Here is a 27,372-nt window from a genome sequence, read left to right as displayed (position 1 = left end):
CTCCTGCCGTCAGTGCTGTGCACACAAACACTTATGTCGGTGTAACTTATATCGCTCAGGGGGGTGGAATATTCACACCCCTGAGTGATGTAAATTTTGCGGACAAGGCTGTAGTGTAGACATACACTAAATCTGCTCTTTAACTCTTTATATTAGAGTGTATTTAACAATGTTGCTATATTTCATTATCTATTATAGCTTTATTATTCCCTGACATAGCAATAAACAGCATCAGCTTGAGTCTGCAATTGCTGATTAACTCTTATTAGAATGGGAGTACTTGTGGCACCTTAGAGACTAACAAATTTATTTAAGCATAAGCTTTCGTGAGCTACAGCTCACTTCATGAGAATGTTTAACTGCTTTGTTCAAAAGGTTTTTATGATTAAAAGGAATATTACCAGTGATATGGTTCATCTAGTACACCAGAGGTTTAGATCCCTGGCCTGCTGCTTTCTTGGAGGAGTAGTTTGGCTGGATTATATTCTGGGTTTATGTGTTTAAGAAGCACACAGGCCATTATTTCTTCCTTGTAATAAATTTTCCTCAAAAAGTTGCTTTAGTGTCAACTTTTTTAATACCATTTTAAGAGCTTCTTCTGAGCAGACACATCTACTTGCCTATCTGTTTATCTAGGTTCTTTTACTGCATCCATCACAATATGGATCTATCTATATCTCCTACACAGTTTTGAGATCGGTGTCAGAGAGCTGGAACAGGGCTTTTTCTCTTTTTGTTATCCTATTTGTATAGCATGACCACCACTAGCTTCTCCCATAAAAGGAGGGAAACTTTCATTTGACTAAATAAGTTTGAGGTTAACTGTGTTACAATCTTGTGTGACAAAGTTCCTGCTCTACCCTGGTGGGTCTTGCACTTATTGGTGGATTTGCTCACCTTGGAGCTTCACGGCAGCCCTCAACTTGGCCGTTTTTCTGAATTCACAGTCCAGGTCGACGACTCCTGTGTCTGACCAGGAGTTGGGAGGATTTGGGGGGAACCCGGGCCCACCCTCAACTCTAGGTTCACGCCCAGGGCCCTGTGGAATACGGCTGTCTAGAGTGCCTCCTCGAACAGCTGTGCGACAGCTACAACTCTCTGGGCTACTTCCCCATGGCCTCCTCCCAACACCTTCTTTATCCTTACCATAGGACCTTCCCCCTGGTGTCTGATAACGCTTGTACACCTCAGTCCTCCAACAGTCGCGTTCTGACTCTCATCTCCTAGTGCCTCTTGCTCCCAGCTCCTCACACGCACACCACAAACTGAAGTGAGCTCCTTTTTAAAACCCAAGTGCCTTGATTAGCCTGCCTTAATTGATTCTAGCAGCTTCTTGATTGGCTGCAGGTGTTCTAATCAGCCTGTCTTAATTGTCTCCAGAAGGTTCCTGATTGTTCTGGAACCTTCCCTGTTACCTTACCCAGGGAAAAGGGACCTACTTAGCCTGGGGTTAATATATCTGCCTTCTATTACTCTCCTATAGCCATCTGGCCCGACCCTGTCACACTTGTAAGAGAAGCCCGTTTAGCTTTTGGATAATTGTTTTCATGTAGCATGCCGTTACTTTAAATTACTGCTCATGCTAACAATCACTTAGGTTTGCAGTGCTTGCGATTCCATATTATCATCAAAAACTTCAATAAAAAGAAGTTTAAAAAAAGAGAGAGACATCAGAAATTATTAATTCTCCATCAGAACTGAAGTTAAATCTTGTTCAACCTAAAAATTGTTTAGAAATAAACCTAACCCAGTAGAGCGGCAACAATATACAGCAGGGGTGCCCAAAGTGCGGCCTGAGGGCCAAGCACACCCCACAGAGTTCTAAAATGCACCCCGCAGATACCCTCTTCCTGTAACTGCAGGGTAGAGCTGATCAGCTGCTGGATTTTATTGCTGATAAACTCAACCAACATGGTATTTTTTGTTGCTCTGCTAAGGAAGATACAAGTCCTAGAAAATATTATGGCTGTGTGAATTTATCTGATTTTAAAAAATTCCATCCAAATTTATATGCAAATTAGGAACAGCCTTCAGTTTCCTGTAGATTTCCAATTTGGCCCTCATCATAGCCAATTTTGACAGCCTCAAAAATACAACATATCAGCTGAATAATACTCCTAGTAGAGTTTATTTTTATATTACTTGTATGGGAAAGGATCAATGATTTTTAACCATTCATGCAATTGAAAGACCAGTCATTTTCTCACATTAATAAAACCTCAATTTCTCCAACAGAAACATCTTTAAAACACACAAAATCTGTATTTTAAAATAGATTGTCATTGCTGGTTAAATATGATATGTTTACTAACTTGAGTGAAGAAACTAATAGGAAATAATTATACATTTGTTAAAGACAAAATAATGTAAGAATGGGAAATTGCTGTTTTATTGGATTTGACCTAGTTTCTCAGACACCCTACCAACAAAGCCCCAAATACAGATTCTCCCACAAAGAATTCACATAAGCAGCTTTAACTAAGTCACTTTGTTGGGTGATGCTACACTGTAATCTTACGATTTCTAGATTTCTCTTACTGAGATACAAAACCCACAATCTTTTCTAAAACAGTCAAGATTAACACTATGTTAGCTGTGGGAAAATACCTAAAACCTGCTTAAGTAAGATCATTTGGTAGAAGCGTTTGAGATCAATATTGAAATATATAAGTTTGCGGAGTTTAAACAAAATAGATACATTACTAATAAAATGACGTAATTCAGATATTGCATAATATTTTTCCTAAATTTTAGAAATTAAAAGTAATCTGCAAGGGTGTGTTTGCGGGCGAGGTTTAGCTCTAGGACTGAAGAGAAAATTACTTACCTTATAGTAATTGGAGGTTCCTCGAGACGCATTGTCCCGATCTGTATTCCACTAGGGAGTAAACATGCGCTTCATGAGCCTTGAGTAGGAGAAGTTTGAAAGCAGTGTCCATTGGTCTGAAAATGTGCCCTGGCTTACCTCGTGCCTCTGATTGAAAAGAAAAAGGCAGGATGGAACAACTGCTTCCAGTTCCTGCTACACCTCGAATCCAAGAAGATCTGAAGATCTGAGGGAAGGAGGATGGGTAGCAGAATACAGATAGAGACCGCACAATTCAAAGAACCACAGTTACAATAAGATAAGTAACTTTCTCTTCCCCTTCGAGTGCTTGTCCCTGTGTGTATTCCACTGTAGGTGACTGACAAGTAGTACTCAAATAGGAGGATGGTGCAAGGTCATAGATGGTAGAGTCAAATGAAGGACTGCTGTTCCAAAAGATATATCAGTAAAGGAGTCCTGTACTAAGGCACCATGCCTAGCAAACATGTAGACTGAGCGCCACGTAGCTGCCTTACAGATATCAAGTAGAGGCACCTTTTGAAGTGACACCATAGATATCATTTCCCCTCTTGTGGAATGAGCTCTTACCCTACAAGGAGGGGAAAGACTAGATAGCTGATAGCAGAGCAAAATACAGTCTGAGATCCACTTCGAGATTTTTTTGAGCAGATATAGCCTGACCCCTGGCCCTTTCTGCTATGGCAGTGGCTCTCAACTCGCAGCCCACTTGCGGCCCAATCAGCATACAGCTGTGGCCCATGTGACATCCTCAGGGCCATACAGGTAGTATATATATTATGTGGATGTGGCCCACATAACGCAGAGAGCTGCATATGTGACCCACAATAGTAAATAGATTGAGAACCACTGCACTATAGCAACAAAGAGTCTAGGGGATTTCTTGATGGTTTTTGTTCTCTGCAGGTAAAAGGTGAAGGCTCACGTAATGTCGAGGGGATGGAACCTCCTTTCTTCTGAGGATGCGTGAGGTTTTGGGAAGAACATGGATAAGTGGACAGAATGGCTATGAAAAATGCAACTTTCATGGATAGGCGAGACACAGCAAGAAGCCAATGGTTCAAAAGGAGGCTTAGTGAGTATTGAGAAAACAAGGTTCAAGTCCTACTGAAGAGTAGGTTTTTTTATAGGTGGAAAAGATCTGATTAGGCCTTTCCAGAATCTGGTACTCAGAGGGCATGCAAAGATCAAGTAGCCCTGTGAAGGCCAATGGTATGTACTGATTCCTGACAAGAGAACCCATAAGGAACTGACAAACCGGCTGTCTTCAAGGAAAGAAATCCCAAACAAAAGGAACATCTCTGGCTTCTGTAGAAATGTGTCTGATGTGCCCAGACAGAGAAACACTTCCACTTGTCTACGTAACATTTATTAGTGGAACCCTTCCTACCATTAGAAAGAATGTTTTGTGCATGAATCCTGTAAGGACAATGCCTATCCAAAAACCAGGCTCTGAGACGAAGCACCCGTGGGTTGGGATGCCTGACCTTGGTGTTCCCCTGAGTCAGGAGATTAGGAAACAGGACTAATAATCAATGTCCGAGATGACACATGTAGGAACGTTCAGAAACCAAAACTGTGTGCACCAATTGGGGGCAGTGAGAATAACTCATGCCCTGTCCTGCCAAATCTTGTGCAAACTTGAGGAAAGAGTGGTAGTGGAGGGAAGGCATACTTCAGATTAAGTGACCATGGAAGGAGTAGAGCGTTGCCCTATGAATGGCAGCCCAGGACTCCTCTGGGGAACAGTATATGTTGCACTTCCTGTTTGTTTGGGAGAACAGGTTCCTGGGGGGGGGTTTCCCCAGAGAGCAAAAAAATTGTTTATCACAGACTCATGAAGCTCCCACACATGATCGACCGCACAGTGTCAGCTGAGAACGTCTGCTAGCATATTCTGTCAGAGGTATGAGGTGAGCCAGGGCACATATGCAGACCAACAGACACTGCTTTCAAAACCTTCCCCTTTGTGTCTGTTGTTCTCTGGGAAAGAGGGGAACAGGGGGCAGTTATGCTATGAGAAGCTTTAAGCCAGGTATGACCATAGATCATCAGATCATACCTAGAACTAATTATTTGGAACCCCCAAAATGTATAAGTAGATCAGGAACGTTTAGAAAGACGGGATTAGGTTTATTTCTATTTATTTCTTACGCCTAGTGGACTCCTCTGTGCTAATCCCGAATGCCTTTGTTTTGCTGTAACTTTCAAGCTGGATCTCAAGGAGCTTATTCTTGATGTTTAATTCTTGTAAGTGGCTTTTTAAATCTAACAAAAGCCTAAATTCCAGATGTATTTTTTTTCTTTTTGTTTTTAATAAAATTTATCTTTTTAAGAACAGGATTGAATTTTTGGTGTCGTAAAAAGTTTGTGTATATGTTGTTTAATTAGCTGGTGGCAACAGCTAATTTCCTTTGTTTTCTTTCTCAGCTCTTCCGTGTGTGTGTGTGTGTGTGTGTGTGAGCAAGCGCTTGAGGGTACCTCACAGGAAGGAATTCCCAAGTGTGCTTTCTGGGGTTCCAGAAAAAGGGGTTTTGCATTTGGGCGGTGGCAGCGTTTATCAAGCCAAGGTCAGAGAAAAGCTGTAACCTTGGGAGTTTAATACAAGCCTGGAGTGGCAAGTATTAATTTTTAAAATCCTTGTGGGACTCCACCTTATGCACTCGAAATGCCAGAGCGGGGAATCAGCCTTGACAGCATAGAAAAAGGTTATCTGTGTAAAGGGAGCACATACAATGTAGGATTTTCAAAAGCACTCAGTGTTGTCCTAATTTTGCTGCCATTGATGTAATTGGTAAATACACATCTTATATTAGACCTTATAGTATGTGTTTTGTATATGTACAGTGAAACCTAATTTAAGCTACTATTCAAGGAACTTTAAACCTGGTTGCTTACAGAAGGCGGTTTCATAATTCAGTGGTTTCTATTCAATATAGGTTCTTATACTGTACTCATTACTGTATTATCTGAGCACCTAATAAAGAGGGAGAAAAATTATAATCAAGATACTTTGGGCCATTTGTATTTACACTGTATTTTCTGGATTCCAATCCACAGGGAACTGCAGAGTCTACCTTACTGTTGGGATTGTGGGCCAATGCAGAGACCACACAGAGAGAATGACAAGGCACAGTGTGGTTATAGAGCTGTGCTGTAGGTACATCGAGAATACTTATACACTACTAAGCCAAGGGCAACTTTTCCAGATTAAACCTTTTCCAGCCACTTGACTTGCTAGCTGCTCCTGAAGATATTCTTTACAACCAGTATTCAATGAGTACTATGGGGTACATCTTCCTTTCTTGGCATGGAAAAACAACTGTTCCTTTGGCAGAACAAGTGAGACCAGTAGCTCAGCATCAGCTGGAGCAAAGGTGAGGACACTCTTGTGACTTGCATTTATTGTTCAATATAGATAGATGTATAGCTCAGAGGTGCACGTAGCATAACTGAGTAACTGTCTGATCTTATTTTTGTAACCCTTTCCCTTTCTCACTCCATCTAACCCTATTGTTAATTAAAAAAAAAAAAAAATTCAGGGCAGGAACCATGCCTTTCTATTTTCACTATAAAGCACCCAACTCATTTTTGTACATTAACATAAATTAAGAACACTTGTGTGGACACAAATGTTAGACGTGTTCAGTGCACATGAGGTGTTCACGTCTGCAAAGAACAGGCACATATATATGTATAAGCAAAAAATGTGCATGCAAAAGTACAGGTTGGGGGATGAGCGTTTTTTCCGCTCAAGTTTTAGGCTGCCAAAGTACTTTTCCAAATAAAAATTAAAGGGTTGAAACTATTAATATTAAAAGCGATAATGAAAATTTAGGCTTATTTCTCATAAGAAAAGACAACATAAAATGCAAGTGCCTTTTAGTGTACACAATGTTTTTAAGTAATACTATTTTTAATAAAATGATTTATGATGTGTCTAGCTTCTTTACACACTGAAGTGGAGTGAATATACATTTACAAATGCTCACCATGGTGTGCGTTATTCCTTACCTTCAGCTGAAAATAACTTTTAAAAATAAAAAATTCTAAATATATATAGGCACATTAAAGGTATCATTTTCTAGTAGAGCCCATCAGCTATATTAAGAAGGAAATTAATGTTGGCAATATATTTTCATTCTTCTTTTCATGATTGTGTGTGGAAGTTTAACTCTAAACATTATTAAGGAAGAAGGAATTATGAGAAAATTTGATGAAAAGCAGAAGACTTTCAACCCTTATGTAATACATATTATTAAATGTGGGCTCAGGGCCTAACTCAAAACCCACTGAGGTTAATGGAAGTCTTTCCATTGACTTAAAAGGCTTTGGGTCAGGCATTTAGTGTCCCATCCCACTTACACCAGTGAACTTACAGCAACTCTGCCAATTCGTTTTAGAAAAGTGGATCCCATCCAAGACTCAATGTAGTAGATTAAATTGAAAAGTACAACATACCTGAAAGGTGTGTATACAAAAATCCTGAAGTCGGTAAAGAATATAGCATGTTAGTCCTTAAAGTAAAAAACACCTGATACTACAAAAGGTTTGTGTGAAAATCAATATATTTCATACTTCTCCTCTTGATGGTGGTCCTCTTGGTCACTAAGCTCATCATCGTCTACCAGATGTCCAAAGGGCTCAGAAGAAATTGATACCATGTTAGACAGAATGATTCTGCTATCACTGCTGCCTGAAAGGACCAACTGGTCATGAGAATGATTGTATCGTACATTCCATACCCTATAAAATGTAAATAATTAAAAAAGTATTACAAGAGTCTATTCCACAGAGTCTGTAAGTAAATATACTGCACTGTTTAAATAAATTATTTCAATTTAAACGTGAACAAATAGTTTCAGAGAAATCTAATCTGTAAAATGAGTTATGCTCTAGGAATTATTTTGGGGAAGTTCTATGGCCTGTGCTATACAGGAGGTCAGATTAGATCATCATAATGGTCCTTTCTGGCCTTAGAATCTACAAGTATGGGTAGAATCTGACACACTCATTCTAAAGATTGTTTTTTTGCTGTCTTCATTTGGGTCATAAACTTCTATGTAATTTGATTTTCCAGGGCCATATCTTTAAAATTCAACAAACAGGTTGCAGGTTGGGAGGGTGGGGTGGAGGGACCAATATAATATAATATAATTCCCCAAGAGTAAATGTCTGCTTATGATTCAATATATCAAATAGACATTCTAAAAATACTAAATACAGTAAGGTACTCTAAAAGCAAAATGTGGATTTGAAATAAACTTCTACATTAACCAAGATCTCACATTATCACAGTGAACTGTTAAAATAGACCCTAAATCAAAAGGATTAGATTTTTCTAGTGTTTATACTTTATGAATTAAGTTAATACCAATCACGTTATGATTTTCTTTTGTTCTATTTTTGTTTTAATCTTCTCAACAAGTAAAAATATTGCTTCTGTTAATTCTCATCTTTAAGCTACTGTCAAAGTGGCTGCAGGGTCCAGATTTATGTTGCAAGTGATTCTGCAGCCCAAATTCCAATATGAAATGCTCAGCTGCTCTTGACTACAAAAATATGAATACGTAAGCGTTCAAAAACGGAATGGTTAATCTCTTAAGGAATTTTTTAAACCTATGGGTGAGATTCTCACCTTGCTCTGGCCCCTTCATATTGTGTAAAGGGGCCAGAATGGTGTAAAGGGGCTCTCAAAGCCCTGGATCTGGCCAAGGGAGACACTACCCCAGGACAGAAACTGATCTAAGGACCCCCCTGCCTGTGCTGGCTCAAGGGGCGTGAGGAGCAATTGCACGGGTGCGGGTTGCAGCATGTAGCATTGTGGAGATGCTGGGCAATGCAACTGCCATAAGGCAGCCCAGGGAGGGTGCTGTAACTGAGACAGCCCTAAGGCTGTGTAAATTATGTCGGCAGCTACAAAGCAATCCAGAACTCAGAGTGCAGAGATGTCTTAAAAGCCACCTGACCCCCTTCTCCCTTTGCTGCGCCTCTTAGAAATACAGCCCAGAATCTCACCCGTCATACAGCTGAAAATACCTTACTAGAAATTAGACTCACATTCCCCAACCCTTAATTTACAAATTATACAAGAAATAGTCATATATTAAAACCATTCCATGATGCAGAAAAATGATGAATCACAATAACATAAACACAGCTAGTTTGCATTGTTTTTAAACAGTAAAATAATTAGCAGAATAAATTACATAAACCGTCCACCCACAAAACAGCATGCAGATAATTTATTCTACCAGTGGGAATGCTCCTCTAGTGTCTTCACTGGCTCTGTGACATTTCTAGTATCCCAGAATTTCACCTTGCAGTCATCTCCGCAACTAGCCAGGTAGTACTGTTTATTGGGATTAAAGTCTAGGTCCCGCACCAGCTGTCCATGTGCATTTTCTATGTAATAGATCTGTCTGTAAAACATACATTAAAAATTAAAGGTAGTATGAAAGCTAACTGCAGTCTACTGATAAAAATCTGTTTCTCTAGTAACTTGGTTAATCCTTTGGCACTGACAGAGCTAGACCACATCTATACTATAATCTTTGGTTAATGCAAGTTACGTCAGCATACAGCCATTGAGTCTGTACATCGCTTGTGGGCGTGCACACTTGGCTGTTTGCTTTGGGATGGTACGTACTCACCAGGAGCGGCTGCGTCAATACGAAGTACAATGCACCATGTGTAGGTGTCCCAGTGTGCCACACGCCTTTGTACAGCGCAATGTCTTTTGGGAAATTTTCACAATGTGTTATGGGATAGAAGTGACTCGGCCAGGGATCTCTGAGAACTAAGGGTCAACTTCCTAGTGAGCAACTGTCTCCGCCCCATAATGCTAAGCATATCCCATAATTTTTGCACCTTTTAAAAAATACCTACAAACCCTGTGGCATTTTTCCGTGTTTGTCACCTATGATAGAAGCTCTGCACTGTTCTCATTAATGTTGCAATGATCCGCTGGTATTTACAGAGCTGCAGAAAGTACTGCAACAATGGGAGACATGACAATGTCCTTGAGGACAGTTTGCTAAGAGACACAGTGAAAAACAATTCAAGGTTGTTAGTAGAATTCATGGAACAGTTGCAACAGTGAAATACTGCTTCTGGGCCCGAGAAACAAGCACTAGCTGGTAGGATTGCATCCTAATGCAAGTTTGGGATGATCAGCAGTGGCTCAAGAATCTTCAGATATGAATGACCACATTCCTGGATCTATGTGCCAAGCTTGCCCCAGCCCTCCAGTGCAGGGACACCAGACTCAGAGCTCCACTGGCAGTGGCGAAGTGAGTGGGGACTGCACTGTGAAAGCTTGCAATTCCAGATTGCTACCACTCTGTGGGAAACCATTTTCGAGTTGGAAAATCCACAGTGGGGACTACTATCATGCAAGTGTGTAGAGCCATTAAATAGTCTCATCCTATACAGGACAGTGACTCTTGGCAATAAGAAGGACATAGTGGATGGATTTGCAGCAATGGGGTTTCTGAATTGTGATGGGGGTGACAGATGGCATGCATATCCCCATTTTGGCACCAGCCCATATTGCCACAGAGTACGTTAACAGAAAGGGCTATGTTTCGGTGGTTATGCAAGCATTGGTAGCTCATCAGGTATGCTTTCTTGATATGAATGGGGGCTGGTCAGGGAAGGTGCATGATGCTCGCATCTTTAAGGACTGTTCAGAAAGCTGCAAGCAGGGACATTCTTTCCACTGGTGGATTACCATTGGTAATATTGAAATGCCAAATACTAACTTTCTTCACCCTCTCCACCATTCTATTCTCTTTCCCCTATCCTCTGAACATATGTCAGGCTTACCCCAATCTTAAAAGACCCTCCCTTGACCACACTTGTTTCTTCAACTACTGTCCCATCTTCTTCTTTCCCCTTTCTTCCAATCTTCTTGCAATTTATTCCCACTGCCTGGACTTCCTCTGATTTAATTTTCTCTTGGAAACCATATGTTCTGGTTTCCATCTTCTCAGCTTGACATACACAGCTCTTATTACAATTACTAATGACCTCCTGCCCTAGCGTGAAGGCCTTTTTTTCTGTTCTTTTCCTCATTCGTCTAACACCTTCAGCATCATTTTCTACCCACTCAAGGGGTTTCTTGACAGTATTCTCCTGCTTCTATTCTAGCTCTTCTTCAGTATCTCCCTCCTCCGTTTTCCCATTCTCTGCAGATTTTTATCCTTGGTTCCCTCGTCTTTACTCCTCTATTCCTTAGTTATGGCTGAATTAATCTACTCTTATGGTTTCTATTCCTACTTCTGCCTACTTACAGGAGCTTTCTGCAAGTCAGCTAGTCTGGCTCCCCTTATTGATAAGAACCTGCTTTTTTCCCCAATGCAAATCAGTTATGTACTTCTGCTCTGTCCAAGCTCAGAAGCTCCATGGGTCTGAAGAGTCCCTCCTGCAGAATTCAGTAGCTTAAAGAACAGATCCTATGCAAAAATCCTGGTTTACAGCTCAGTCCCGTGAGCTCCTAAACTCTGCATAGTGGAAGCTTCAGACAAATCTTGGGGATGTCAGAACTGTGGTTCAATATGTCTATACACCAACAGGTCCACATGCAGTTGGTGCAACATTTTCATACACATATAAAACGTGGGGAGCTCGGGCAGAATAGTTAAACTCCAGGAAATACAGTGACTCTACTTATTTAGTAGACAAATCAGACTAGCCTCTTTCTAGAGATACCACAGTCTCTTTAGCTCAGAGTTATTCTTGTTTGTATTTTTTTTCATGTAGATAGCAAATAGTTCATTGTCTGAAGTCCATTGCTCTTCAAACTGGTTTTGGGACTGTCTAATCTGAGCTGTGATTTGTTCTATAGCTTCTATTTTGTTTAGACAAGCTGTAATTGTGAAGTTTGCTTTTGTAAACCATACCGTAGCATTTTTCTTTCGGCTACTGTTAATAACCTGAATAAATATTTTTCACTGGTGTTTACTAGGATTCCTCATTAAACACAACGTTCAGAAGATTCCTCCATTAGGACTAGTAAGTAAGAGCATGAAACTTAAATGTATTGTGTGCGTGGTCTTCAGCACTTAAACATAGTTAGGCTTTAAGCTCAAGTGTGAATACAACATACTGAAATGAGATAACTACAGAAAACAAAGGAAAAGCCTCAAAAAATCCTTCTCCTTTGCCCTTCACCATTACCTCCCATATGTTTTTATTAAAGGCAGCCTTATTTATAAATATGAATTTAGATTTTTGCATGTCCTCTTACAGAACAATGAAAATGACAAGATGCTAGAAATACAAGAAAAAATGGTTTCTGACGATTGTATATATGTATAGTTAGCTTTGCTTTATGAAATTAAATAAACCTTTTTAGCTTGGGAAACATGGGGACTTACTGCTGCACCCTGGGCTTGCAGGAGCCATAGAACTAAATTTGAAATCATCCCCCCTTTAAGGCAACAGAAGTTATTACAAGACATCCGTTTTCTCAGTTTAGTGATAAATTACTGTGTGCTAAGGGGATAAACGGTATCTTAAAAAAGCTTGCAGGCTTCTGTTGTTATGGCAACATATGTGCACATCACCACTCCTTTGCCTATCAAAATCAAAACCAGAGCAGGTAGAGAGTCCCTAAGTTGGTATATTTGCAGCATTTTGTTTATCTTGGCTCACTTTTTTTTTTTTTTAAATAAAGTCCATAATTGTGTGGAACTAGTATGTTATAATCTTAGATACAGTAGTTACTAAAATGGTAAAAGTAAAAGGTAAACTTACCTCCAAAGATTAAATTACCTTTAACCATCATACTATGGAGATAACAATTAGTGCACCATCAGTACTCTGATTTAAACAGACATTGATTTTCATGCTGAATTATGAAACAGCTCTAGTTTAAGCAATACTTATATTGTGTATTGAACAATCACCTTGGGACTACTGCATAGTTCAATGACACTCAATACACAAGGTAGATTTGAAGCTTAGAAAAAACCCCATGAGTAAACCTTTTACTTGAAAGCTCTGAATACACCAACAATGCAATCCAAATCCATTCCATTTACAATTATTTATGCGGTCACATCTTTTCTATCCTTTTTTTCAAAAAACAAGTCAAAAGTGATGAAAATTAACCTCCACTAGAGAGTCTATTCTTTAAGAACAAGAGAGCAAATTTTTTTGTTACCTCATACTTCGAGTATCCCATCCTCGAATGGCAGTATCATTAGCTGTTGCAACCTGTGTACAGTTGTGGTGTGGACTCCATCGTCCGGACGTAAATTTTAATTGCCCTTTTCCTTCCAATGCAGCAGAACTGGAGAGCTGTGCATTAAAAAAATGGGGTATTTACAAATAAGGATAAAATTAAAATAAATGCAGGCACAGTGGAAAAATTGCAAGCTGACCTATTGCTTCAAGTGCAAGAAAGTAAGGTAGAGATACTAGGATAATAATGGGAGGGAAATAAATAAACAAACACACACATAAAAAAGTAAGTATGTAAAAACCCAGACCAGTAAGTTTGTTTTCTAGCCCACACAATCTGAAGTAATTTTTATAAGGCTTATCCAGTGTAAGTTACTCAGCAGACAATGGATGTAAAGATCATTTTCTAACCTTCTTTACATTTTCAAAGAAAATTAAATTGTTTCATATAATTTGTTGAAACTTCATGGGAGTATTCAAACATCTGAAGATGGTTAACAAGCACAGATATATACGTACATTCAGTTACATGAAATTGCTCACAAGATATATCAATACTCAATGTTACTCAATACAGGAGTCCCAGATTTAATCTTAATGAATGCACCTTCATTCAGTGTGCCCAGCCATTTCATAGCATCCTCATCAGAGCCAGAAGCCCACTGTCAAGTAAGTCAGCGGGCACTTGTCAAAGATATGTGACAGAGTCTGAAGTTGCCCACATCTGCATTGTGGGTCATGAGAGAAACCCCATTTGAAGCGATTGGCCACACAATTGCCCTGTCTTGTTTGAAACTGGTTCAGGGATGACCACTGGTACCTTGGCAGGTCAAAACCTGGTGGGAAGATGGTTGGGTTGGTATGAGAGAGTGACTAATGACTGTCATCGCTGACCAGTCATTAAGCCAAGCAGATTCCAGCATCTTGTCCTGTGGAGTCATACGTGACCATAAAGGGCATCCAGAAGACATACAAATTGGTGGGTGGTTGAAGAGGTCTGAGTAGAGAAGCAAGTCACTGTCCTCATGGATCTTGGCCAGGAGCATAATGGAAACCCCTTCATGGTGAATATGGGATGGTACTATGTTACTAAGTATTGGCAGCCCTGGCAACAGTTGCACATAAAGTCCTGGTAACAATGAGCAGAGCTTCAGTAAGCTCTACATAGACCAGCCTTGTGTGAGATGAGCAACACAAGACAGGAGCACAGTATTCTGCTGTTGAATAGCAGAGAGCAAGGGCTGATGTTCTAAGTGTCCGGGTGTTCACATCCCAGGTTGAGCCAGCCAGTTTTCTGAGCATGTTGTTTTGAGTGCTAGCGGTCTTATTCAAGTGATTGCAGTACGTCAATGACCTATCCAGTATCAGGCCAAGGTAAACCAGATTTGGGTCATGCTGCAGTTGTTGGCCGTTTAATAAAGGCCAATGTAATTTAAAAAAAATTAAAATCCTGGTCCATTAGCATATAATGTCATATCTACTACCATATAGTGAAAGGTGGATGATAGGTCATATGGCGAGAGTAAAAAGTTATCGTTTCAAAGTACATAAGGAGGCTTGGAAGGGAAGCAGGAGATAAGTTAGGATCTCTGGTTTCCTCTCTGCACTCTCATTCACCCTCTCAACACTGACAGAAAGGCCACAATAGATAACTGACTTTCCACAGAAGATGGGAAGATAAGTTCTCTCCAAGCCAAAGCGAGCAGGAAGAGGCCTTAAATATTGGAGGGTCAGAGTAATATTATTTAATTTAAATACCCTTGCTAAAATTAGGGGTTTGTATTTTATATTTTAAAGAAAAAAAGATAAACCAACCTGCTATTAGTCACAGCACAACACTGTACAATTTCCACATGACTAAGCAAAGAAGTTAAAGATGGAAGAAATGTATTTGGTCATTTTGTTCATCCCCCTCCTTTCACTGCATTCTCTAAGTGATTTATGTGGAATACATTTAAATTGCTTTAGTGATACGTATTCCACACAGTATGAGATCTCACTGTAAGGAACTTTTGACCAATACCCAGAGCCTAACTTTTCCATGGCTGAACTCCATCCCATTACTTCTTCCCCTTCCTTGTTTTTTACACTCCACTTACTACTATAATTTCTAAATATTTGAAGTGAGCAAAGGTTAAAAGAATGCTTATTATGTTAAGCGACCGTATTGAGTTTTCACAGGTATAACCAAAGCTAAACATATCTAGCATCAATCTACTTGTAGGACTTTTAACAACTTCAGGTCTATGCTGTCCATATTGAAGAGATGTGATGCATAAGTTTATGCTTTATCATATTATAACAACATACACCTTTGTATTTTGCAAACCTTTTACTGCATCTGATAATTCAGACACAAACTCCTCCTCATTGGGGATTTTAAAGTTAGCAATCGAGAAACCTTCAAAGCCAAGTACAATTTTTCAACCTCTGACATTATTAAACTGGCTGAGATGTGCATGTCTTCAGAAACCTTTGCAAAGTATTTGTTTGTTGTGGTATAACAATGTAAGAGACCTATATGCATGGTTATATTTTGCTTATGTTTCCATCTTTTGAGTACACTTATGCCAAACAGTAGTGTGAAAATTATTATTTGCTGTCCGAACAGTTTTAAAATCTTTTTGAACTGAAAACTTTCTATCTACCTTGGTACTCACGGTTGGTCTATCAATGTGGCATCTAAACATCTTTCTCAATAAAGTTGTCACTGAGCTCCAGTCGAAAAGACAGAATTCAGCATGGAAAGATATTTCCTTTAAGTCAGGGCTTTGAGGCTCCGAAAGAAAGTGGTGCTGGGAAACTCACACAATTGAAATTGAGCTGTTTCAACTGTGTGGTTAAATGGGCACTTTTCTTTAGTGCTGTGAATCCAGCACCTACAAGGAACACTTAAGTTTGTTTACATAAAATTCTGGTGAGCTTTAGAAGAATCCACAGATATGAACATTTGTCATCTTCCATAAAAAAAAAAAAAAAAATAAGAGACAGCCCTTGATGTACTTCGAGCCAAACACCTCCCCTATTGCATCCAAAATGGATATTCTAATCACCATACCAAGTCCATTTAGAAGATGGCTTCCCACCGAATTCAAGGAAAGAATCTCTCTTGACCAAATTCTTTTAAAAGATTATTTTTATATTTTTCTTTAACTATTTTAGATCAGTACATTTACCACACTACTGATGTAATTCAGACAAGCTTACAACACTTGCCCTGATCACCACAAGGGATTACTCCCTCAGCTACACATCATTGTTCCATTAAAGCAGGCATTAAACAGTTTGTCCATTATCAAGATCTGCATAAAAAGGGTTCTTCCTCAATAGAAATTAACGGATGTCCACCCATTTCTCTACAGGTTGTCAGTGATGTCATTGTGGTCAAGCTTTTAAAGCCCTTCTAATATCCCCTACATCCTGTCAGAAAAGCTGAGGTTTTCCCTTGTTCAGGTAAGAATGATCTTAGCCAGGTAGGTCTGGACACAGTTTTAATGACTCGCCACATCCCCTTTTTTAAAAAGCTGCAGTTTATTGATAAAGAAGAAATAAGATGGATAACATTCATCCATTGGATTCAAGACAATAAAAATATACTATACCATACTGTTTCTTTGTATGTATCATTTCATATATAGGATTTACTCCGACCTACACAGAAGTGCACAGGACCTGAATGGGTCATCTCAAAAATTAAATTAAGCTTATTTAACCTTGAGAAAATAAACTTAGATAATCAGAGGGAAAGAAACAATAACACGGAAAATATACAAGAGTTCGAAATAAAATAAAACCACAGATTTCTGTCTTATTTTTTCCGTATTTATTCCTGGGGTAGGAAAGCCTCCAAGCATTGTGTATCCAAAACATACCCCAGTGGATTAGTTCTGTCAGTTTTAGGAGAGATTTTTCCCATTTTAGCAGACATTTTAGGAAACTGATCTTATCTTAACCTCCACTGTCTAAAGTATTATGCACAGACCTTGTGACCCTACACTTTAATGCACAATCCCTCACTGGTCTGGATTGAACCTCAGAACATGACAGACCCCTTCCAGGAATCTAAATGTGATTTGGGACTGGCACACTTCCATAGATCACCCTTGATTCAGGTCTGAAATATAAAGGAGAAACTGTATGCATTTAGGATTTGCCATTCCACCCCAGTTCTTCTCACATAATCCTTTCACCACTTCTATGAAATGAAACATACTTTTTCCAAGAAGGGAGGGAACACATTTACGGTTCAGGTCAAGTTCCCAATCAACTCAACACAGATTCCTACTGTAAAAAACATTATTTCAAACAAATCTTTCTTCCCCAGTGGATAACCATTCTCTGAACCTCTCATCCACACTTCTACAGCCACTGTTACACCACAACCCACACCACACAAAATGCAGTCAAAAATGAATTATCTTCTACTAAACTGATAGCAAAGAGCTACATAAGAGTCAAACTCTCCGCACCCTGGCTCATGAGTCCTGGAACAGAAGAAAATGCAGATGGCACTGAAATAAGAGCCTGTGGGAAACAAATACAGTTTCAAAACCTTAGCTTTGGTTTTCCTTTGTACCTGAATGTGAGAAGAGGAAGACCGAAAGGAAAGGATCTATCTTCATCTCTTACTTCCCCCTCTCTGAAGGGGAAGGATATTGATAAATTGGAGAGGGTTCGGGTAAGAGCCATCAGAAAGATTATAGGATTAGAAAATATGCCTTATGGTGACAGACTCAAGGAGCTCAATCTGTTTAGCTTAACAAAGAAAAGGCTGGGTAACTTGATTACAGTGTGTGTACCTACATTGAGAACAAATATCTAATAATGGGCTCTTCAGTCTAGCAGAGAAAGGTATAACACGATCCAATGGCTGGACATCAAAGCTAATCAAATTCACACTAGAATTAAGGAGTACATTTTTAATGGTGAGGATTAATCAATCATTGGAACAACTTATTAAATGTTATGGTGGATTCTCCACTATTGACAATTTTAAAATCAAGATTGGATGTTTTTCTGAAAGATCTGCTTTAGGACTTATTTTAGGGAAGATCTGTGGCCTGTATTATACGGGAAGTCAGACTAGATAATCACAATGGTCCCTTCTGGCCTCGGAATCTATGATTTCGGAGGGAAGGAACAGAAGAGAAAGGAAGTTACTATATTTCCAGTAGTGAATATAGAAGGGCCTTATTACAGGTCTTGTCTACACAAACAATTAGACAGGGGAAGCTGGGGTGTGAATCTACAGGATACTAGTTTGCCCCTAGTTGACCCTGCTAATTACATTACAGCGCTTTGATCTAAGTCCTCTTTGAAACAAGACTAGCTCAAAGCCCATTAACAAACTGCTAATGTGCCACTCCTGGGGGAATTCTGTTCCAAAAAATTAAAAATTCTGCAAAATTGTGCATATTTTATTTGTCAAAATAACAAAATATAATCACGGCAGTTTCAATTATTTTGATCATTTATTTTGGTATTTATTTCAAAATATCTGTGAACAAGTATGTCTGTAACAATGCAGACAAAAAAAGATTCAGGAAATGTTTTTGAGAAACAGATTCCTTACTAGGCATATTAATATATAACTGAGTAATAATTCATTTAAACTTCAATACAGAAACATATTTCCCACACCTCAGAAGCAGTGCAAAGGTTTGGGGAAGTCAGGAGTAATGGAGGAGCTGAGGGAGAGGGAAATCATTGCTGGGAAGGAGCCTGGGAGTGAACGTGGAGGGTTGTTGGGTCTTGGTGCTAGAAGTATGGAACAGGATTTTGGGGAGGCAGAGGAGGGATTGTTAGGTAGTTGGGGAGCCTCTCCCATGCAAAACCTGGCTGACCCCTAGTCTCTCCCACTCAGGCACACCTGCCCCTGTCCCCATGTGTCCCTGCACTCCCCTTCCCCCATCTCCATGGGTCCCTGCACCCCCACTCAGCCACCCCTTCTCCCCACATCCCCATGTGGCCCTGCATTCCCCAGATCCCCATGTGGCTCTCCATCCCCATTCCCATTTAGTCCCTGTCCCAGTCTGTCCCCCACAATAGCCTTTTTGAGCCTTAGTCTATGTGTCCCCCCCCCAGAAGCCCCATTTGCCCCGCTCTATCTGTCCCCTCCATATTCCATACCTCTTCACCTGGCCCTGCAGGGCACTGTGAAGAACGCAGCCTCTCCTCCTCCCTATCGGTGCTACTATTGTTGGTGAGCTGGCTGCCCTCTGTTTTGCAGTCACAGCAGCCCTGGGTCGGTGAAAGGCATAACTGCAGAGGCTCTCTGGCAGAATGTATTTTCTAGAGACGAAAAAAAAATCCACTGGGGACCTGAACTTGGCGCGTGCACAATGGCACAGAATTCCCCCAGGAAAAACGTGCATCAACAGACTCCACATGGCCAGTTAGACCATTACAGGCTAGTTTCCCACCCCCCTCTCCCCCAGCTTGCTGTTGTTTAATTGTACATGTATACAAGCCCTTCCAGTAAGGGATCTTTTGGATCCCTGTCTGTCCATAGTTGAAAACATTCAGTTTAGAGTAAGGAATATACAGAATGCAGAAAGAGGAAAGACACCTGTTAATATGTCATCCTTAACAGCCAAAATCTCAGACCTCAAGTTATCTGAAGTGGCTTACACATTGTAATTTTGAAAAGAGAAAAGCTTATTTGCTGTATATTTTTAGGGTATGAAAGCAATGCATATAATATTCCTAAATTGTGTAAGAAACTCAGATTGATTTTAGGATAAAGATCCAAGAGAAAATAAAACATGAAAAGAGAGTGGAATGATAATACACGAGGGCTCTGATTAAGCAGAGCCCTTAACTATGTGCTTAACTGCTTTGCTGGATCAGGGCCTAAATTTGGTGACATACAAGGAACTGTAAGTTTATAATGTAATAAAATTATATAAGAATACTTATTTAACAGGTGAAATAGAAAGATCTGGGGGAATTTAAGGGACATGAGACAATCTACACGGTTTTGTACCTGAATAGCCCTCATGGAATGATGAGTTTCAAAGACAGAAAATATCTTGAATGGCCAAAAGTCTTCCTAGTTTTTAAGGACAGGTTTGAGTGTATTAAAGTATGAAATGTCTGGCCAATTTATCAGGATTTTGTCCCACATCACCAAAATATCAAGAAGGAATCAGATATTTCATTTTCTGCTTCAAGCTCTGGCTTCTCAAAGGCCGAATTGGAAAAAGGAGAACGAAGATATCCCATTTTCAAGCCAAAATGAAACTTAAGCCGTTTCCTAAAACAAACATATACCATACTTGTTCACTATGTAAAACACTTAATCTAGAGTTTATCATTCTAAAGTGGAAAGAAACTGCTGCAGAATTCATAAACTAGAGGTGAGACTGAATGGAATCTGAAATGTGGTTTCTATTGCATCAACAGTATGGTCCAGCAGCAAGAGCACCAGAGTGAGAGCAATGGGTCCTAGGTTTTATTTCTAGATTTGTCATTGACAAATTGTGTAACCTTGGCAAGTGCCTTGAGTTCTGTTCCTCAGTTTCCCCACTTGGAAGATAGAAGTAATGATTATGATTGCTCTTGATACATACATCAGAGGGATAAAAACCAGGAGAGGAGCAAATTAAATTAAAGGGCAATGTTGGCACAAGAATAAACAGATATAAACTGGCCATAAACAAGTTTAGGCTAGAGATTAGAAGAAGGTTACTAACCAGCAGTGGAGTAAGGTTCTGGAACAACCTTCAACCAAAGTAATGGGGGACAACTAGTTTTAAAATTATGCTTGATAAATTTATAAATTGTGTCATATTTCAGAGTAACTGTACCTGTATTCCCCTCTCCACAGCCTCTAGAGAGCATCTGCTTAAGGTTTCTGTCTCCCTCATTGCTGACTGGGATTTCAAGGTAACACGGCTCACTACTTTATACTGCAATATCCTTAGCAAACCAGTCTATCTAAAGGCCAGCACCTAAGCTTTGCTTTTTCTTCTGGGGCTCTGAACTGTATATTGATAGCATTTACAAGTTACCACGCAGCTTTTTCTAAGCAAGCACATTTATTCTTAAGGTAAAAGCACTACAGAGAAAACATAAAAAAATAAGAGTTCTGTGACAAAGCTCTGTCCTTGCCTCCATGGGTCCCGCGTTTCCTGGAGGATTTCGCTAGCCTCAGAGGCTCACTGTGACCCTCCACGTAACCCTTCTCTCTCTAGAGACAAGGGTCACAGTCTACTGAGCCATTTTCATCATAAGCCAGTGAGGGAGGTGAGGAGAAGTTATTCTTCCTTGCACAGTCTCTGTTGTCTCCCAGTCTCAGTGATTAATCAGGGGCAAAGGTGTGTGGGGGGGGAGTCCAGGCCCACCCTCTACTCCGGGCTCCAGCCCAGGGACCCTAATGGTATCAGCTATGGTAGCTGACCTTTTAGAAACATGACATGTACAATTCCCTGGGCTACTTCCCCCACAGCAGCCCTCACTTCCTCAAGCTCCACTTCACCCTTCCCTCAGGGCCTCCTTTCTTGTGCCTGATATGGTGTGTACTACTCAGCCTCTCCAATAGCACAACTTCCTCCCACAGCTCCTGACATGCACCCCCACCTGACTAACTGGGAGGCTTTTAACTAGTTTCAGCCAGCCCCTGATTGGCTTCAGGTGTCCCAATCAACCTAGCCTTCTCCCGGCCTTCTGGAAAGTTCTTAATTGGCCCCAGGTGTCTTAATTGACCTGGAGCAGCTGCCATTTCACTTATCCTGGTACCAGGGATTTGTTTAGCCTGGAGCTGATATATCTATCTCCCACTACTTTTCTATAGCCATCTGGCCTTGCCCCGTCACAGTTCCTATACGCATGCTAGCAGCTTACCAGAGGTCACACATGAGTCTAGCCTGTTTTTGTGGTGTCCTAGTCACAAACACAGAGTCCATTTCTTTTCCATCACGTATATACCTTTAATTCTCAGTTTCCAAACATGACAGGATGTAGCTCAGATGTACAGCAGGAGGAGCCTTTCACACAGCTTTTCTTCTCTATGCAGCTTACCCCCTTACTTCCTGTTCCTCCCAATTATATATCCTCCCCTTTACTATGCCAATTACCACATTAGACCAACAACTATGACACAGGGTCAGTAATCCCCACCCAGAACAGGTTGACTGATTCCAATTAAGCCTGCAGCCTTCTCTGTGCTGCAGCAACTTCAGGGACTGGGACGCTACAACTACCTCTCCACCACAAGGTGTTTATAGCCTGAGTGATTCACCTTAATCACCCCACACTGGAGGAGCTAAAAACAACCCTCCCTTCCTGGAGCTGCACACAATCCATGGCCCAGATTGATACATAAATCATTTATAACCTTAACTCAATACCTTCCCCCAAATGAAATTACATGAACGGATTATCTGCAGTAGTGGGGGACTAGATTCAATCATAGAATCATAGAACTGGAAGGGACCTTGAGAGGTCATCTAGTCCAGTCCCCTGCACTCATGGCAGGACTATATTATCTAGACCATCCCTGACAAGTGTTTGTCTAACCTGCTCTTAAAAACCTCCGATGATGGAGATTTCAGAACCTCCCTAAGGCAATTTATTCCAGTGCTTAACTACTCTGACAGTTAGGAATTGTTTCCTAATGTCCAACCTAAACCTCCCTTGCTGCAATTTAAGTCTATTGCTTCTTGTCCTGTTCTCAGAGGTTAAGAAAAACAATTTTTCTCCCTCCTCCTTGTAACAACCTTTTACGTACTTGAAAACTGTTATGTCCCCTCTCAGTCTTCTCTTTTCCCAACTAAAGAAACCCAATTTTTTCCAATCTTCCCTTATAGGTCATGTTTTCTAGACCTTTAATCACTTTGTTGCACTTCTCTGGACTCTCTCCAATTTGTCCATATCTTTCCTGAACTGTGGTGCCCAGAACTGGACACAATACTCCAGTTGAGGCCTAATCAGCGCAGAGTAGTGCGGAAGTATTACTTATTTTGTCTTGTTTACAACACTCCTGCTAATACATCTCAGAATGATGTTTGCTTTTTTTGCAACAGCGTTACACTGTTGACTCATATTTAGCTTGTGGTCCACTATGACTCCCAGATCCCTTTCCGCAGTACTCCTTCCTAGCCAGACATATCCCATTTTGTACGTGTGCAACTGATCGTTCCTTCCTAAATGGAGTACTTTGCATTTGTCCTTATTGAATTTCATCCTATTTACTTGAGACCATTGCTCAAGTTTGTGCAGACCATTTTGAATTTTAATCCTATCCTCCAAAGCACTCGCAACCCCTCTGAGTTTGGTATCGTCCACAAGCTTTGTAAGTCTACTCTCTATGGCATTATCTAAATCATTGATGAAGATATGGAACAGAACTGACCCAGAACTGATCTCTGCAGGACCCCACCTGGTATGTCCTTCCAGCATGACTGTGAACCACTGATGACTACTCTCTAGGAACAGTTTTCCAACCAGTTTTGCACCCACCTTATAATAGCTCCATCTAGGTTGTATTTCCCTAGTTTGTTTATGAGAAGGTCATGCGAGACTGTGCCAAAAGCTTTACTAAAGTCAAGATATACCATGTCTACCACTTCCCCCCTATCCACGAGGCTTATTACCCTGTCAAAGAAGGCTATCAGGTTGGTTTGGCATGATTTGTTCTTGACAAATCCATGCTGACTGTTACTTATCACCTTATTATCTTCTAGATGTTTGCAAATTGATTGCTTAATTATTTGCTCCATTATCTTTCCAGGTACAGAAGTTAAGCTGACTGGTCTGTAATTTCCTGGGTTGTCCTTATTTCCCTTTTTATAGATTGGCACTATATTTGCCCTTTTCCAGTCATCTGGAATCTCTCCTGTCTTCCATGACTTTTCAAAAATAATTGCCAATGGCTCAGATATCTCCTCAGTCAGTTCCTTGAGTATTCTGGCATGCATTTCATCAGGCCCTCATAGTATCGATAGTGTCCACATGGATGAGTAGCATGGGGTAGTAGTCAAACGGCCGGATGATCCTCGACAATCCCTCCATAGCATCTCGGATATGGGCCCCTGGCAGGCAGCATTCTTCCTGGGATGCCATGTCAGGGTGACAGATGAGTGCCTCTGAAGAGAGTAACCAAGCACCACTACCTTACATTTCCTCCTGGGAGTGGTGGCTGTGATCCTCCCAGCCTTGTGGGTATATGGCTTCTCCTCCTCCACCTTTGGGAGTGATTCCTCATCGCTCGTTGCCAGGGCAGCATATCGGTTTTCCGTCACCACAGTGGATGGGTTGGGATTAGGGATGGAGCACTGCCTGCTGCCAGAAGTAACCAGCTGCATGTGTCCTCCCTGTGACAGAGCCATACCCTCCTCCGCCGGTGCTGTGACAGCCGTCGTCTGTAACTGGATAGCTTCTTCAGCCTTGGATGTCTCCATATGAATACTCTCGAGGAACTAATCATGGGAAGGGATGCTCCTCAGTCTAGCCACCTCCTTCTGTAGCTCTCCCACCTGCTTCCTGAGAGATTCCACCAGCAGGCACCTTTCACACTGGATGGTCCCCCTAGCCTGGCTTTCTGTGAGTGGGAAATAAAGGCCACAGTCTCTGAAAATCCACACCAGGATCTGGATAGAGGCATCCATGGTTAGGCCGTCTGTCTGGATACAGGCGCAGGTGGAGGAGACAGGAGCAGCATTGCCAGTGGTGATGCACCTCTTCCTAACATAGCGATTATATTACAACTCCCACCTACAAACTCCCTCTCAAACTCCCCTGTTCGCTAGCTAATCCAGAAGGTCCCTTCCAGTCCTATCTCATATGTTTCTATGATCATCTACCTTTGTAAAGTACTGAGAGCTAAGGATAGAAAGCTCTATAATAATAATAATCATAACAACAACACTAATGATTCGCTGAAAATATGGCAGAATGGAGGTGCATGACATTTTCATTGAGAAAGTTCAGTACGTTTGACTTTTTTTTGTTTTTCACAGAAACATTTCAGTTCTTTAAATGTACAACTCTGAAATATCAAACATATTACAGTCTTATGCTTTTGAATTATTTGAAAAATCATAAATAGAAATTTGAGAAATATCTAATTTAGAGAATGAGAAAATTCCCTTTAGACCTCTCTTTCTCCTTAATGAATTTTTGTAATATTTTATTAATTTCTACAGTGCCTCTCTCCCTCTCTTCAGCAGCTAGGCACTTTAATTACAGATAATAAACCACAAAAGAAGAACATAATAAAAACAGTTCATCAAATGCTAACAAATTAAGCTTGCATCTTGCCCTGAAGGTTGCTAGACTAAAAACTCTGATGGACCTTCAAGTACAGTGAATTCCAATGTGAGACCCTTAATTGAGGAAGCCTTACCTCCAAACATGAAGTATTCAGTATGTTCAGGTAGCACACACTTCTCATCATTACTGTCTTTACAGGTTATAGGGTGAAAGATGGTATCACAAGTAATGAAGTCCCTAAAGATCTAAATCGTTAAAGATCACCATCTGAGATAAATTAACTCATGGCAGTGAACCTCACCACTCAGGCAACAGGCAGCTGCATTCTGCAGTAGCTGGAGCTAGTAGGTGGACTTCAGGGTAACCCTATATAGAAGGCACTGCAACAGCCAAACAGGAAGTAATAAAGATATAGAAGACTTTTCTCAGGTTCATAATGCAAGGAAATGAGTAGTCTTCTGGCTAGCTGGAGATGCTGAATGGCACTCTGAACCATAATACTATCTGAGAATTCTAATCGGACCCTGATGCTATCAATCATTTTGCATAAAATTGGATACATAAAATGAGAAGAGAAGACCCAGCCTCCACTCTTCACTCCTCCATGTTTCTCATTACCAACAAGCATCCGTTCTGATCCAATTTGAGCTACAGGCAGTTCAACTTCATCCAGATTGCTCTTTAAAGTATATATTGGGAAAGTAATGAGACTGTAGAACCTGAGTTCAATAGAAAAGTATTGTAGAGGCAAGTATCATCAGTATAGTGGTAACACAAGAGCCTCCTGATCACACCCTAATGGTTTCATACTAGTACTGGGAAAACAAGGAATAGGGAAGAACACAAAATGGAAATTTGTAGGACCCCACATGCTAGTGCTTTTGGAGAGAACCAATTGCCCAGTAGTTGCTTTTAGTACTTTTCCAAGGAGTGAGCTGACAGAATTAGTATGGACACATTATCTTGTTCATTAAGAAAAAATAAACATTCATATCAATACAGTTTTAGTCCCATGCCAGGTGAACACTGACAAACAGAGATCAAAGAAAATTGTGAAATCCAAACAGGGCCGGTGCATCATCAATATTCAGAACTTCTACTGGTGAACCAGACAAACTATCGATAAAGATAGCAGTGCATCAAGGATCAGCACTGAGCCCTTTCTTGTTTATAGTTGTCCTGGATATCCTCACAAGGAACAGACAGAAGGAGGCACCTTGGTACATGCTGTTTGCAGATGGTCTATGCCAATGGTCCCCAAACTTTTCATGTCATGCCCCTCTTACCCCTGTCTGCTCCCCCACAGCTGCAGTTGGGAACTCGGCTGCAGCTCCGGGGGGTGGGGGAGGGAAAAGGGCCCGCAGACAGAGGTGATGGGGCCAAGGCTGGGGCCAGAGCTGCAGCCGGGGCTGGGAGCCAGGGGCTGCGGCAGGGCCGGGGACTGCAGCGGTGCCAGGGACCACAGCGGTGCTGGGAGCCAGGGGCTGAGGCTAGAGCTGATGGCTGGAGATGTGACCAGGCCAAAAGCTGAGACTGTAGCCAGGAGCTAAGTTGCGGCCAGGGCCGGATAAGAGCTGGGGTCAGAGCAGGGCTGGGTGGTGCTCCCTCCCTGCCATGCCCCCCTGAACTTTCCTTTGTGCCCCACGGTTTGGGGACCACTGCTCTATGCAGTGAAGAGAAAGATGTAGAACAGGATCTGGATAAATGGAGAGATGTGTTGGAGAGACATAGGATCAAAATAAGCAGAGGAAAAATAGAGTATATGGTATGTAATTTCAAACATGTGAACACTGAAGAATTATCTTTGACGCTAGAGGGGCAGACAACAGGGAAAACACAAAGTTTCAAGAACTGGATTCCACAATCTGGGGAAATGGAGGATGGAATTAGAGCTCAGATAATAAATGTCTGGCTCAAATGGAGAGAGAGAAGTACTGTAGTATGTACTAAGAAGACACCAGTTAAGATTAAAAAGGAAAGTTTATAAAACAGTGGCTCATCCAGTTTTAATATATGGTGCTAAGCATCGGACAAAGAAGAAACATGAACAAATGATCTGTTCCATAGACATGCAAATATTGAGATAGATGAGTGGTGTAAGCAAGAAAGACAGCGGGAAGAACGTA

The 27,372-nt window shown here is 40.8% G+C and overlaps 1 protein-coding gene across 3 annotated transcripts in view; it reads right to left on the bottom strand.

Moving 5' to 3' along the window:
• Nucleotides 1-27,372, bottom strand: part of EIPR1 (EARP complex and GARP complex interacting protein 1) — a 168,525-nt gene that overhangs the window by 6,549 nt on the left and 134,604 nt on the right. For 2 of the 3 annotated variants that reach the window (XM_037894138.2, XM_037894139.2), the window contains 3 exons: nt 13,014-13,150; nt 9,100-9,267; nt 7,424-7,591 (listed from right to left, as the gene is read on the bottom strand). In XM_037894138.2, coding sequence (XP_037750066.1) covers nt 7,424-7,591; nt 9,100-9,267; nt 13,014-13,150 — 473 coding nt within the window. Of the gene's footprint in view, nt 1-7,306; nt 7,331-7,423; nt 7,592-9,099; nt 9,268-13,013; nt 13,151-27,372 lie in introns of all 3 variants that reach the window. The other variant, XM_043542302.1, reaches the window with a different exon arrangement.

The sequence above is a fragment of the Chelonia mydas genome, chromosome 3, assembly GCF_015237465.2.
Source record: "Chelonia mydas isolate rCheMyd1 chromosome 3, rCheMyd1.pri.v2, whole genome shotgun sequence".
In the NCBI taxonomy this organism is placed as follows: domain Eukaryota; kingdom Metazoa; phylum Chordata; order Testudines; family Cheloniidae; genus Chelonia; species Chelonia mydas.
The sequence above is the reverse complement of the archived record's forward strand: the minus strand, read 5'-3'. Positions and strand labels throughout refer to the sequence as shown.